The sequence below is a fragment of the Rhinoraja longicauda genome, chromosome 1 (assembly GCF_053455715.1).
Source record: "Rhinoraja longicauda isolate Sanriku21f chromosome 1, sRhiLon1.1, whole genome shotgun sequence".
Classification (NCBI taxonomy): domain Eukaryota; kingdom Metazoa; phylum Chordata; class Chondrichthyes; order Rajiformes; family Arhynchobatidae; genus Rhinoraja; species Rhinoraja longicauda.
In genome coordinates, this window is record NC_135953.1 from 115,210,150 (window position 1) to 115,225,922 (window position 15,773).

General features: G+C 43.3%; 1 protein-coding gene across 2 annotated transcripts in view; it reads right to left on the reverse strand.

The window, feature by feature from the left end:
* maml3 (mastermind-like transcriptional coactivator 3) overlaps window positions 1–15,773 on the reverse strand; it is a 471,521-nt gene that overhangs the window by 207,104 nt on the left and 248,644 nt on the right. For both annotated transcript variants that reach the window (XM_078404819.1, XM_078404808.1), the window contains exon 2: window positions 11,116–12,636. In XM_078404819.1, coding sequence (XP_078260945.1) covers window positions 11,116–12,636 — 1,521 coding nt within the window. The remainder of the gene's footprint in view (window positions 1–11,115; window positions 12,637–15,773) is intronic.

A 15,773-nucleotide genomic window follows, 5' to 3' on the forward strand; every position in this document is an offset into this window, starting at 1 on the left:
GAAATGGCGTTACCAAAGCATATAAAAATGAAAAGATCAGTGAAAACCCGACGAGTTTAGAGAATCCTGAATCAAAAGACTGCAACTCGTAACATGTAAATTGATGAAACTCCGATGGATCTATAAAAGTTAGCAAAAGCCAAGAATAAAAGAGTATAAAAGGTAACAATCTCAATCAGATAAAAAGAACGTAGTTCTCCAATGGAATGGTCTGGGTAAATACTTTAACCCTTCAATGCCCCATGTGCACAAATGCATCAATTTTGTTCTACACCACCATTATTCCTTTTCACTTGACCTCCTACTACTGACGGTGAGCAGTGAGGAGTCAATCTGTGTCTTCTTAACCAGCTTCCCTCATTTTCTTTCACCCTCCCAGAATCACTCGAGACAACAAGGTCAGGCCTGGTGTTCATTTGTCCTGGCTACCCATCGACTGAAAAAGGAGAAAATGCAACAAAAGAAAAGATGAAATGGGAAAAGTAAAGGCAAGGACAAAACTGAAAAAAACAAAGACTGTTTTGTCCACAATGAAATCCTGCATCATTAATCTGGCGCCGATAGGGCATCAGAGCATCGTGAATATTGGACAATGACACACAGGCCTATTCATGATTATGATGGAACATGCAGGCACTACCAATAGCTCCACCCGAAATAGACTACAGAATGGTACTGCACAGGAATATTCTGGTGTTCAAGTCCAATCAAGCTTATTGTCATATGCTCATGTACAGTGAGGTACAGGTACAATTAAAATCTTGTTCTATATATCCAAATTAAGCAAAGGGGAGGAGAAGTCAGTATTTATAGCAGATCAGAGGGTCCAGACATGTAGGTGTCCAGAGTGTTAGCAGTACTTCTCTTCCGCCAGTACTTCTCTTGCACCAAAACCCCTCCCTCGAGCTTTACAATTCAGTTCCCTCTCCTTATCTGACACCCTTTCACCTGCTTTTCATTTTTAACCATCAACCATCCATCTGCCAATCAAACCCCTCTCACCAGTATCCACCTATCACTTGGCAGGCTTTTTCCCGCCCTCCCCCATCTCTTTTCCAGCTTGTATTTTACTACAATCAGTCTGAAGAAGGGTCCCGACCCAAATCATTGCCTCTCCGTATCCTCCAAAGATGCTACCTGACCCCCGTTGAGTTACTCCAGCATTTTCAAGATTCCAACTTCTACAGTTCCTTGTGCCTCTCAGAAAAGGTTATAAGGGGCAGCACAGTGGTGCATCGGTAGAGTTGCTGCCTAACAGCGGCTGAGACCCAGGTTCGATCCTGACTACGGGTGCTGTCTGTACGGAATTTATACGATCTCCCCATGACCACGTGGGTTTTCTCCAGGTGCTCTGGTTTCTTCCCACACTCCAAAGACGTACAGGTAAAAATTGTAAATTGTCCCTAGTGTGTAGGATAGTGTTAGTGTATGGGGATTGCTGGTCGGTGTTTACTCGGTGGGCCAGGAGCCCTGTTTCTGCGTTACATCTCTCTTCTAAGCTAAACTAAAAGTTAGTTCAGTTAATATAAGTCACCAACTTAGACACAATAAAAGATATGTTACAATGCCAAAAAAAGATCTAGCTATATGTCAGAATTGATTCTGGACATAAATCAAAACTATATTGGCCCCGGGCAATGAATGTTATCGCGCTGGAGAGATGCCAACCATGGCAAGTCTCACCTTCCCAATGGTCCAGTTGGTGTTCTCAATTTTCAGATTTTAATAATCACTTGTGGAATCTCTTCGCGACTTTTTTTCTTCAGCTTTAGTACAGCAGAAAGCAAATATCACCAACAGATGTGTGCACAGTTTTTAATCAGCTTGTTTTACCTTATCTTACTAATAAGTGCAAGAAAACATGCACTCCATCTGTCTTACCCCACATCCATAGGTATCAACATTTGAGAAATAAAAGCCTGGAGTTTTAAGGCGTTCCTTGCAGATGGAAAGTGAAAGAGCGATAGATGCTACATGCTTGACATCCAAGGTCACCTGTAAGCGAAAGTAAAAACCAGAAATACGCATTGAGCCTATCAATGCACATTTGTAACACCACTCCCAACCCGCGAGCCTGTTTATTTTCTTTCTGTCTCTCCTGGTTTCTTGATGAATTTTTCATTTCATTTTCTCTTTTCTGTTGAGGGCGTGCATTCCTTCCAGGCACATGTTGCCTCGCCTGCTCTGTTTAAGTCACCATTTTAGATGAGTAGAACCTCAACAGAACTACTTGGCCCTGTTTGTACCATAAGCATAATCATACACTGCCTGAAGATAGACACAAAATGCTGGAATAACTCAGCGGGACATCATCTACTCATCTACTGTATTCGCTATGCCAGTTGTGGACTCCTATATATCAGCGAGACCAAGCGCAGTCTCGGTGATCATTTCGCTGAACTCCACCGCTCAGTCTGCCTAAACCTACCTGATTTCCCGGTTGCTAAACACTTTAACTCCCCCTCCCATTCCCACACTAACCCTTCTGTCCGGCCTCCTCCACTGTCAGAGCGAGGCCCAGTGCAAATTGGAGGAACAGCACCTCATATTTTGCTTGGGCAGCTTAAACCCCACAGATATGAATATTGACCTCTAACTTCAAGTAAACCTTCCTTTCCCCCTCGTACTTCTCTGATCATTCTGACTGTCCCCCTGATTAAAATTTATCTCTGTATGCTTTGTTGTCGCCTTCCCCTAGCTAACAATGATCTATTCCACATTTTCCATGATTCGCATCCCCTTTGATGTCTCATTTTCACACCTTACAATTCCTTATCTCTGTGTCTCCCTCTCCCCTGACTCTCAGTCTTCTCTAACTTCAAGTAGCCCTTGTTTTCTCTCTCTCTCTCTCTCCATCCCCACCCCTTCTCAGTTCTCCCACCAGTCTTACTGTCTCCGACTACATTCTATCTCTGTACCGCCCACTCCCCTTACATCAGTCTGAAGAAGGGTCTCGACCAGAAAATTCACCCCTTCCTTCTCTCCAGAGATACTGCCTGTCCTGCTGAATTACTCCAGCACTTTGTGTCTATCTTCGGTGTAAACCAGCACCTGCAGTTCCTTCCTACACACAACCTGGACTGAGCCTGATCTCACCTCATATCCACACATGGCAACATTGACCGGCATTTTCCTCACCCTAAAACCTGTGGAACCAACCCTTAAGTTCCTGGTTCCTGGTAGCTATATTTTGAATTGATATTTCTGCACTAATGTCTGAAAATATGAACCATTGAGCTGATAGGTAGTTGTTGCAGTCAATGTTTTAAGCTGTGGCGGCTATCACACTTGTGAGGTGCCAACTATTACATTAGGAGCCTATTAATATGGCTGTGAAAATGTCGACTTTATTTTCCGATTGCCAGGATAAAGGGAAGGGAGGGGACCTATTTATTTGCACGAGCCTTTGCAGTGCTAACAATCACTTGCTCCTTTCTCTCCCCTTCCTCCCACCCCGGCCCCTACTCAAGAAAAGACAATGAAATGTGCTGTTAGGAAAAAGTTTGTCGAAATTCATCAGAAAGGAAGGTAAATTTGCTTTTTTTTCCACCCTTCCAGGAGAGACAGTCACAAAATACAGGAATTAAACCATCCAGAGTCATAAAACCTATAAGCTTTTAAAACTGTCATTCGATTTTTTTTAGGGGGCCAAATAGAGGGAAAGAAAAGTCAGGGTATCGACAGTGAAAGGGATGAAGTATATGGTGTGAATTGTAAAGCTCTATTCTGGAATATTAAGCCTGTGCATCTAGTTGCTTCAATATCCAGTTGCTATCCATTGCATTCCATGTCAGTTTGATTGATTCCCCTTCCTGACATTATTATTAGTGCTCGTTAGGCTCTGCAGCAAGCCCGCCGAGTGCATCATCCACCCTTATTTACATGTCAATGTGAAATCTAGCGTGAGGGCTTGTGATGCTCTGCATGTTGCTGGGCCAATAATGCAGCCAAAGATTTAGCAGTGCAGAAGTGCGCCACCTTAAAAAATGCTCCCTTCGCGAGTCTCGACCCAAATCACGATGCAAAGGGCCATCGTATCAGCTCCACAAGTCTCGACGTGTGTGATCAGCTTCGGCACAGCTTGTACAACCAACGAGTGGGGATGAGTAACATGCTTATATCACGAGTGTCTGACCAAACTGATGTGAAAATTATAACAGTTGCAACGTATGAAGCATCGCAGAGTAGGAAAGAGAGAGAGAGGTTATTTTTCAATGCAAAGCTGAACCTTGATCCAAGGCAAATCTAACCTCAGAATGCTTGTAAAACTCTCATTCATACTGGTCATGTGACACCAATAAATGACTGAAGGCTTCACATTGCGTTGCCAAAGCAAATCAAATCTAAATCAGAAATCGCGGATTCCATGGGCTGAACACTACAGCAGGAAAGGGAATGCATTGCAATATATTACCTTGCAGTGATAATACATTACTTTAATTAGACAATTCAGCGCAATGTAACAGTTAAGTGAAACCTCAGGATTTCAGGCATATTTAGTTCCCCTCAGTTGAATTGCAAATGCAGTAACGTATTGCGATTCATTATGATGCAGTGCTCTTATATTTAGCTCAGTGGCTTTCAAAAGCATCTGATGCACGACCTAACCAGGTAAAAGGCAATAAAGGGTGGAGTTCAAATCTTTTTCCTGATACAACACCATCCCTTGCATTAACTCGTGACCTGCCACTGCCTCACTCCTATGGTGAATGGGGTAAAGACAGCTAGTTAGACAATTCCATAGGAGCCAGGAAACAAAAGTTTAAATTGTGCTATTGTCATGATGCTGAAAGAGTAGACAGAAAAAGAGCATGACACAAAATGCTGGAGTAACTCAACGGGTCAGGCAGCATCTCTGGAGAAAAGGAGTGGGTGGCGTTTCGAATAGGTGACCTGAAACGTCACTTACTGTATTCCATTTCTCCAAAGCTGCTGCCTGACCTGCTGAGTTACTCCAGCATTTTGTGTCTATCTTTGGTGTAAACCAGCATCTGTAGTTCATTCCCACGACATTTCAGCTGAGATCAATGTGGGTTCTTACACATGCTAAAGGTAGTTGGAGATAAAGGGACGCTGTGTACAGACAAGGAGACTGCTGGGGGATAAAGTGGCATGCTGGGGTCCAAAGGGGGGGGACAAAAAGACAGTTGGAAGTCAGATGTGGTAACAGGAGAATGGGGTTTAGGCCAGAATGTGGTAAAAATAAAGTAAACAATTCTTGCCAGAATAAAATAGTTCAGTTCAGTTTAATTTACATGTGCCGAGCGAGGTACAGTGAAAATCTTTTAGTTGCATGCTGACCAGTCAGCAGAAAGACAATACATCATTACAATCGATTTATTTACAGTATATAGATAGAGGCTTAAGAGTGTGGGGTGATTGTAATATGAGATTGTGGATCTGCTTCCGTAGCTAGCACATAAAATACACGGGGGAGGATGCCTAAAGAAATTGAACAACACAAAGGGAAAAAATAAAATAACCTCAAATATTCCAAATATGTTTATGTGATAATGTGGGAAGAGCAGGTACTTTCTTTCTTTACATGAATACAGCAACAAATGGGAGAGTGCCACCATGATTTTGCTAAACAAATTTAATGAGGCATAAAATGCCACGATGGCAGCTGCCTTGAAGCATTGAGAAGCCCTTAAGTAAATTATGTCAAGACTGTAAATCTTGTGATTGGATTACCATCCACTGTGAGGCAGAGCTGTTTCTTTAGCCTCAGTTATGGGCTTATTACTGCAACCTGTAATCAGAATCAAAGTGATTGAGAACCTGATTGAGTATCCGCTGATCAACAGCTGCATCAGCTGAGATCAGCCACAAAATGCTGGAGTAACACTGTGGGACAGGCAGCATCTCTGGATAGAAGGAAAGGGTGACATCTCAGGCCGAGACCCTTCTTCAGACCCAAAACATCACCCGTTCCTTCCACCCAGAGACGCTGCCTGTCCCTCTGAGTTACACCAGCATTTTGTGTCTATCTTCGCTTTAAACCAGCATCTGCAGTTCCTTCCCACAACATTTCAGCTGAGATCAATGTGGGTTTATAAAAGGCTGGTCAGGTCATACCTGACTAACGGAGCTCAATCCTTTGTGGAGGTTTATTACTGGGTACTGAAGAAGTTAGTGAGGCATCGGTGATGCCAAAGCGCTTAAAAGATATCTTATAAGGAGTGGAATTACAAAGCACTTTCTCATACAATTGGATTGGGAATGTAGAGCAAACTCCCTAGAAAACACTAAATGTTGTGCTGCTTGTGAATTCCAAGACGACGATGTGCAGCATTTTATTTACTAAAGGTATCAAAGATGACAAGTGAGTTGAAGTACAGATTAACCAATCGTTCATTTATACTGCACACATTGCTTACCTTTCAAGACCTCTTGGTACACTACAGTCAATGAATGGCGCAGTTATTGCATAATGTAGGAAATGCAGCAGCTAATTTATACACAGCAGGCACCCACAAACAGTAATGTAATAACAATCAGACAATCTGTTTTAAGGACAATATTTGAGGTCAAATTATTGGTCGTGACACAAAGGCTAACTCCCCTGTTCTTATTCAGAACATAGTACAGGCCCATCGGCCTCTAAAATCCATGCTGAACATGATGCCAATTTAAACTAAACATAATTAATCTATCTCCACATGATCCATATCCAACCATTCCCTGAAATAATCCATGTCCCTATATATAAGCCTCGTAAACACACCTTTCATACCTGCCTCCACTACCATCCTTGGAAGTGCGATCCAGGTACTGTAAAAAAAACTTGCCCCACACATCTCCTTTAAATTTTTTCACTCTCACTGAAAGCAAAGCCCTCCAACCTTTAAGGCAGCACCTCCTGTAGACCCCTTCGATGGTGGTGAAGTCAGTACCTGTGATGAACTATGTGATATCTACCACACTTTGCAGCCTCTTTCATTCCTGGGCATTCATATTACACAACCAGGTCATGATGCAACCAAGCAGTAGATCTCTACTATACACCTGTAGAGGTTCAATACAATATTTGGTGAATCCATTAGAGTATTTGGCAACATACTGAATCTCCTCAATCTTCTAAGAAAGTCGAGGCATTGATGAGCTTTCTTTGTGATTCCATCAATGTGCTGGGCACAGATCTTCAGACATGTGCACGGCCAGGAACTTGAAGTTCTGTTGCCTTTCCCGAATGCCTTCCCATCAATGAAGACAGGTTCATGGATCCCCGACTTAACCTTCCTGAAGTCAACATTCAGCTCCTCGGTCTTACTAACATTGAGACCAAGACTGCACTCAAGTGCCAATTACAGTCCAATATTTGGAGTTGAGCATGAATCTTTCTGACTGAGATCTGAGAATGGAAGCCACTGAGCCAAGGCTGAATGAAGGGGTCTATTTCCTGTCCCAATGTTCCTTTGGGGCTATGTGTTTATACATTGTCTTTCCTCTTGTGTTGACCAGCGCCATCAAAAATACACAGGGCTTGTGTAAATTTGTTCTGTAACTGGTCCCAAGAGATATATAAAAGCATTTCAGAGGCCAATTCTTCAACTAGTGCTTATTTTCATCTTGGGAATGTCCTCAAGTCCTACAAGGTGACCATCCCACCACTTCCTAAGCCTATCTTACCTGCATGATCCAATTGATATTGGCATCTCACTATGAAGGAAAGGACAGACTGGACACATTCGCTCTCCAAGACACAGACACTCGCTCATCCCGCACTGAATTCAACCGCTTTCAATCCACCCCAAGAACAGATGAAACATGGGTTCACTTTACTGTATCATATGTTGAATTTGTTGGGGTTTTTGTTCTCACTAGCCTGGACTTTATTTTGCACCTGTAAAATCACTTTCACTTGATAGTATGAAGTGGGCCAACAATGATTTATTCACGAACCGCCAGTAAGAAATTGAATAACACACGAATGGTCTTACATGCAGTGCACAAGTTAAATCTGACAAACCGTTGGGAGAAAGAGGCTTGGGTGATTAAGTGGTTGAGTTGAGAGTGTTTGTGAGGAAATGGTTGAGAGGGGAGAATGATCATAAGGTCATGTCTAGGAGTAGAGTTAGGCCATTCTGCCCATCAAGTCTACTGCGCCATTCAATCATGACTGATCTATCTCTCCCTCCTGCCTTCTCCCCATAACCTGTACTAGTCATGTATCTATCTCTGCCTTAAAAATATCCACTGATGTGGCCTCCACAGCCTTCTGTGGCAAAGAATTCCACAGATTCACCAACCTCTGACTAAAGAAATTTCTCCTCATCTCCTTCCTAAAAGAACGTCCTTTAATTCTGAAGCTATGACCTGTAGTCCTAGACTCTCCCACTAGTGGAAACATCCTCTCCACATCCACTCTATCCACGCCTTTCGCTATTCTGTATGTTTCAATGAGGTCCCCCCTCATTCTTCTAAACTCTAGCGAGTACAGGCCCAGTGCCGACAAACGCTCACATGATAGTTGATTGAGGACAAGCATAGGTAGTTTAGCTGTTTGTGACTGGGTGCTGTGAGGATGAAGTCAGTACTTGGGCGAGGGTGTGATTGGCAGTGGAAAGCTGCTGGGCAGGGGATATTTTGCAAGGGAAAAGAGAGCAAGAAAAACAAATAGATGTGAAAATAGCATCCACACCAGACACTGAAAATCTTGGAGGTGCCATTGACGTATATATTGTGCCATGTTGAATGTCACTGCCGGTATCCAGAGTCATCCAAGTATTAGTGCTTCACACCTATCTAGGATTCAGAATGACAATTATGCACCAACTTACTAGTGGCAAATCCCCAATTTTCAATTTTACTTTTATCACAGAAACTGGACCCTATAGCTTAAAAGAAAAATGATGCCACATGATACAATTACTAAGCAAGATGGTTTGAGAACAGATACCAGCTAGATATTAAAATATGAAATGGCAACGTGGTCACACAACTTTGAAGACATCTGGGAATCATGCCTCAGGTACCAATATTCCATCCCGCAATGCTGCCCTTCATCCTGTTGCTTGCCCCTTAATCTTCTGTAGCTTTACCACCCTGACTATCGAGGAGCATGCTGAGGCTCCACATCGAGAAATATCATGGATCATTCAGTAGAGTGTAATTATTCTGGGCTGCCATACAAGGCTGACCAGTATCGAAACATATAGAGTCCTGGAGTCATAGAGTGATAGAGTCTTACAGTGTGGAAACAGGCCCTTCAGCCCAACTTGACCACACCGGCCAACATGTCCCATCAGCGCCAGTCCCACCTGCCTGTGTTGGGCCTGTCTAAATGATTCTTAAATGTTGCAATAGTACCACTCCCATCGACTCTACTCCTCCACAGGATCTTTTTGTCCTAAATTGCCTGAGCAGGTCCTAGTAACGCTGGATGTCACCAACATATTGCCGCTCTGAAGGTCACTAATTTGTTGATGAAGAAAAATATCACTCCATCATTTCTTCTTATTTGGAACAGGCATTTCTGATTGAAGGACAGAAAAAATTGATAAGTGATTAAAAAAGATGGATGTGTCCCCATTGGATTTCTCCACCACATTGGCTGAAGATTGTCCGAAAAATTGTTGAATTCAAGGTCTTTTCATTGTCAGCCTCGGAGAGAAATACAGCTAGTTATAAGGAATACAAACTGATATATTCACAAAAGTGGTCAGAGAGTCACAGACTCATAGAGTTATACAACATGGAAACAGGAAACTTGCCCATGCTGACCAACATGCCCCATCTACACTAGTCCCACATGCCTGTATTTGGCCCATATCCCTCTAAACCTACCCTACCATGTACCAGACTAAATGTTTCGTAACATTTAAGGATTTCTCTTAGTTTTCTTCTGTTTTATAACATGTTGAGAGTCGTGTTCACCCAACAATCCTACAACAAACCATGTGTGTTTCACCTCTGTGTAGCTGCCTCTGCCAGTGCTCTGCCTGGCATCTCAGACAGTTGATTTGCAGTTGTCAATATTAGGGAGCAAGCAAAGGAGATACATTTTGGAGGAAGAGGACGTGGATTTTATGGGGAGACAGCAGGGCATTAGGGTTGGTTTTGAAGTGTTTGGGCAGAGATCTGGCACCTGGGCACAATGGGCCAAATGCCCCTCCTTTTGTGTGCGTTGCCTGGGGTTCTATCCAGGCCAAAGCTCCATTCTGCAGTTAATGGGGGAAATTTGACCTCAGTTAATTGCAATACGATCTATACTTCTGAAATTTGGTGTCATTGACTTTAGGAGCAGGACCTCGAGAAGCAAAGTAAAACACAGTAACTAGTCTACTGTGGATTAAGCTCCATCAATCAATGACGAATTTGTAGTCAATGGGACAGTATTACAAACAGTGAGATTGAAGTTATAATACTGCAGGCTGTTAGTTTCTGCTGCATTATTGAGGAATTACTCAAATATGAAATATTTTTAAAGATTGTGAACACACTACATATTATTAAAGCAGGGATATTGTGATATTGATAATTACAAGAACTAGTAACAAGCATTCCGTTATTTGTGTTAACCCTTCAGGACAAGAGCCTTGAACTGTGACAGTAGTGATAAAGAAACCAAAAAGAATTTTAACTTGAACAAAGGAAGTTATGTTTACAGAACCAACAAGGTAGGATTATTACTAAAGTACAAGCAGATCAAATAGTCAGCATTGGAGAGAAATAACAAGACACAGCACAAGTGAGCAGTTCACACATCAAACTGTGAAGCCTATGTTTTGCTACAAAGCTTTAATCATATGCTGTTCCCTGGTTACGCTTCTTAATCTCCGAGAGTTTGTAAAGGCAAATCGTTCTCAGCATATTTACTTATTTAACATAAAGTACACAAAATGCCCACCAAAGCAAAGCCTGAAGCAAGGAATTACTTAGTGCACCTCAGAGAGTCCGTTTTCATCAGGCCCCCTGATGATCCAATCAATGGATGTTAAAAAATATATGCATATCATTTAATGTCAGCCTAATTAAAATAAGCGAGAGAACCAAAAGTTCAAAATTATTCACACACCATAGAAATTAAAAGACGTGAAATAAAGAAATTCATCAGCCGGTGAAGGCATCCTACCTTGGCAACACTAAATTCAATATTCCCCTCTCACTTACCGGGCCGTGGCTTGGCAAGGCTCCATAAGCTATTGTCTGGGGAAGGAGTCCTTTCTGCTTGGCCAACAGCATGTGCTTCTGTTCCTCACTGATGTGAGAGGCCTGAGGTTGAACTTGCGACTGTGATGGCTGCAGGTAGGGCATCATGGGAGCTTTGTTCTGATTACCCATTGGCGGGGTTATCCTCTGGCCCAAGGGCTCAATGTTGTAATGAGACAGTGGCTTAGTGTTAGCGTATGAAAGCACAGGGTGTTTGTTCCCAGAAGTTTGCCCCATGGTATTTGGCTGTTGATTCATGATGTTCATGTGGTTTTGTGAGAGGTAGTTATTCATGGCCTTCTGAGGGTTACTTGTCATAGTAGGCACCATAGGCTTTTGATTATTAAAGGCCTGTGGGTACATCATTGGGCTATTTGGTTTGTCTGGAATAAAGGTGCCTCCAAAGGGACTGTGTGGTGGAGCTGCGGGTGACCACCCACCCACCTGGTTTTGCTGGTGTGGCTGTGCATGTTGCTGCTTTTGCTGCAGCAGCATCGCCCGTTGGTGTTGCTGGGCAGCCATTTGCTTCAGCTGTTCGGCCCGAGAGAGATCAGAGCTGGTCGATGGCAGAACTCCTGGCCCAGGACCAGGTCCGGATCCCGGCCCCAGCCCCGGCCCCTGTCCTGACCCCGACCCAGAAGACGTGGTCATTAAGAAGCCGTTTCCAGATCTCGCGTGCGCTTGACTTTGACTCGGGGCTTGCTGCGAAGGCTGGCTTGCCGACGTCACCGGCGATGTGGCAGGTGCAGAGAGTGACGAAATACTTGACACAGAGGACACACTGGAGACCGTCGAGACATTGGAGAACGGAGGGCCTGATGAAGATGGTCTGACCTGTGGCGATCCCATCGACAGGTGATTAAAGGGAGACTGGCACATCTCACTTTTTATGTTTGTGCTGTCTGGTGGGACCGGGGTCTGCGACGTGGGCCTGATAACCTCCAGCTCCTTCTTTTCATCAAAGTCTTCATTAAATAGATCATGCATGTCATCTTCTGGAACTGTGTTTGTTAGTTCATCAATTAGCTCCTGCCACTCTTGCTCATTAAGATTAATGTCCGAGAACAGTTTATTTTGATGGAGAAGGGATGCATCCGAAGAGTCTATATAACTTGGATCATCAATTGGCTCTTGTTTAAGCTCCTTGGGTAATATTAGGTTGAAATCATCATCCTCTCTGGTGCCATTGGCCTGTAAGCTCACTCTTGGATGTCTGCCCTCTTTATTAACATCATCAAACCCTGTTGAATTACTTCCACTGGTAGATATGGGAACTGCTGGCTTCAGGTCAATTTGATGCAGGGGAGAGACCGAAGCTATAGGGACATTGTTGGTTAGGCTGTTGCCCTGCTCTAACCCAGATCCCTCTTTTCGGACTCGCTTGCTGTTTGGGGAGAAACTGCTGTCTGAAACTCCATTTTGCAGGTCTCCATTAAGTGGCGAACGAGCACCTTCGAGTTTTCTCTTCACGGTTTCTTGAAGCTTAAAAAAAAACACAAAGAGACTCGGTTAGCATCTGCTTGACCATTGAGAAGGTACGTAATTCTTCGCTAAACAAACTCATATCCAGTAAAATACTGCTGTAAAATTCTAGCAATCAGGAAAACAATCTTCTGTTAATGTTATTTTGTTTCCCTTCTTCACATAGGTGTCAAGCAGAGGGAAAGGGAGTTCATTCAGAACCAATTCCCAGCTTTTTTTCCCCCCTTCTTTATCTGCCTTGGCTCATGAAAGATGCTCTCATTTGGTGAGGAGAGGGACTCCAGTAAAAGTGAGGATAAACCCTGTTATGCTTCAGCCAAGAATCTCCGTGGTGGGGATGGAACGTGACCAGACACGTTGCCTCAGCAGAGGACTCCAATGAGACCAAGGCTTTCAAAAACTAAGGCAGTAACTTTAACCTACCTCAGAATTTGGCAGAATGATGGGATCTGGCGAAGTGCTCATTTTACAACCCATTTGCCTGGGAGAACAAAGTTAAGTGTTGTATAAAACTAATATTCTCTCACAGTTTCATAAGCTCTGGGAGCAGAATTAGGCCATTTGGCCCATCAAGTCTAATTCGCCATTCAATCATGGCCGATCTATCTTTCCCTCTCAACCCCATTCTCCTGCCTTCTCCCCATTAACCCCTGACACCCTTACTATTCAAGAATCTGTCAATCTCTGCCTTAAAATATCAATTGACGGCCTCCACACCCATCTGTGGCAATGAATTCCACAGATTCACCACTATGTGACTAAAGAAATTCCTCCTCATCTCCTTTCTGAAGGTACGTCCTTTCATTAAGAGGCTGTGGCCTCTGCTCCTTAATTCCCATTCGTGGAAACATCCTCTCCACATCCACTCTATCATGGACTTTCACTATTCGGTAATTTTCAATGAAGTCCCCCCTCATCCTTCTAAACTCCAGCGAGTACAAGCCCAGTGCCTTCAAACGCTCATCATATGTTAACAAAATCATTTCTGGGATCATTCTCATAAACCTCCTCTGGATCCTCTTCAACACCAGCACATCCTTCCTCAGATATGTGGCCCCAAACTGTTCAAAATACTTCATATGCAGTCTGACCAGTGCCTTATAAAGCCTCAGCCTTACATCCCTGTTTTTGTAACCTAGCCTTCTCGAAATAAATGCGAGCATTGCATTTGTCTTCCTTACCACTGATTCGTAAACATATGGGTTTCTCAACTAATGCTTAGGTTGATACCACCTCAAAATTTCAGAAGGAGGCAGTTATGTGGTCCTCTCTATCTACACAGGTACCTCATATCCCAAAGCCTCAAGAAATGGTGGCAACTTGGCAATCAGGAATTAACTGAATCTTGAGTGTTGTTACTTCCATCTGCACCAATGAACCTCAATGTTACAATTTGTCATCTTAGCTGGAAGATCGGTCCAGTGGACAGAGGGGAAAGACAAAAATAGTTATCATCTCAAAATGCCATTGGCTGATTTTAGAGCACATTCGCTCAGTCTGCCTGGTCCTACCCGATCTCCCGGTTGCCAAATTCCCCTTCCCATTCCCACACTGACCTCTCTGTCCTAGGCCTCCTCCATTGTCAGAGTGACGCGAAACGCAAATTGGAGGAACAGCATCTCATATTTTGCTTGGGCAGCTTACAACCCAGTGGTATGACTTTGATTTCTCTAACTTCAAGTAACCCCTGCATTCCATCTCTCTCTATCTCTCCCCCCACAAGTTGCACCAGGTAACTGTTCTCACCTAGCAAATAGCCTGTTTCCTTTATCATCATTACTTTTTTGCATATCTTTCATTCATTTGTTCTATATCTTTCTACATCCCCGTCTATACCTCGTTTCCTTTTCCCCCGACTCTCAGTCTGAGGAAAGGTCTTGACCCAAAACGTCACCCATTCCTTCTCTCCAGCGATGCTGCCTGTCCTGCTGAGTTACTCCAGCATTTTGTGTCTATCTTTGGTTTACACCAGAATCTGCAGTTCCTTCCTACATGGTGTACTAGGCATGCTTCCTACTTATGATAGCTTTTGGCAGCTCCCAAAGTTCTGCTCAGCCAGGCTTGGTCAACTTTTGAGTATTTTTTCTTTAGTTTAGAGATACAGCATGGAAACAGGCCCTTTGGCCCACCGGGTCCACGCTGACCTGCGATCACCTGTACACTCGTTCCATGTTATCCCACTTTCGCATCTTAATCACTCGGGGCATTTTACAGAAGCCAATTAGCCTACATACCAGCATGTCTTTGGAATGTGGGAGGAAACTGGAGCACCTGGAGAAAACCCACGCAGTCACAGGGAGAACGTACAAACTCTGTACAGACAGCACCCGTAGTCAGGATCTAACCCGAGCTTCTGGTGCTGTAACTGTACCGCTATGCCATTGTGCCTCCCAATTAGTAAGTGTTTAAATGTTTGACCTTCGGGCCATTACAAATTAAATAAACTCTCATAGCTGAAGTAAACTATTTCTTAAGTTTAAACATCATTAATTTAAAATCGGAAAAAAATGTAAACACATTAAGTAAACTAAAATAATTAAAAACTGAAAATTGTATTCCCCTTTGATTTTTGCTTTGGTCCTAAATTATCTTTGCAACAAATCCAAGCTTTGAAAATGGAGATGATTCTCCAATATGTATGCTGAAGTGTTCAGGAGGATTAAACTCTGCCACTGGACCTCATGTTGTCCAGTAGCAGAGTTTGGGAGCTATTGGGAAATTCAGAACACCCACATTTGACAGTGCATGAGCACAAAGTTCTGAACTTGCTTGCATTTACCAGTAAGATCCAGACCATTACAATCTGTGCTGCTGGAAACCTGATTCAATCAGAGGAATTGTATGGGCTTGTCTTTCGAGCGGCTGACAAATAGACTTGTGCACTATCCATAATGAAACTGGAGATGTAATACATATTTACAGCCGGTTACATTTATTCAGATTCGTATGGGGATGGGGTGGTAAAATCTAGAATATAAATAGGCTTCAATGAAGCAGAACGATTGACTATACAGCTCTGAGAACCGCACCAAACTTTAAGGGGAACAAAAGCAAGCAACGGGAAAAACGACTTTTATGTTATCATATCATATATATACAGCCGGAAACAGGCCTTTTCGGCCCTCCAAGTCCGTGCC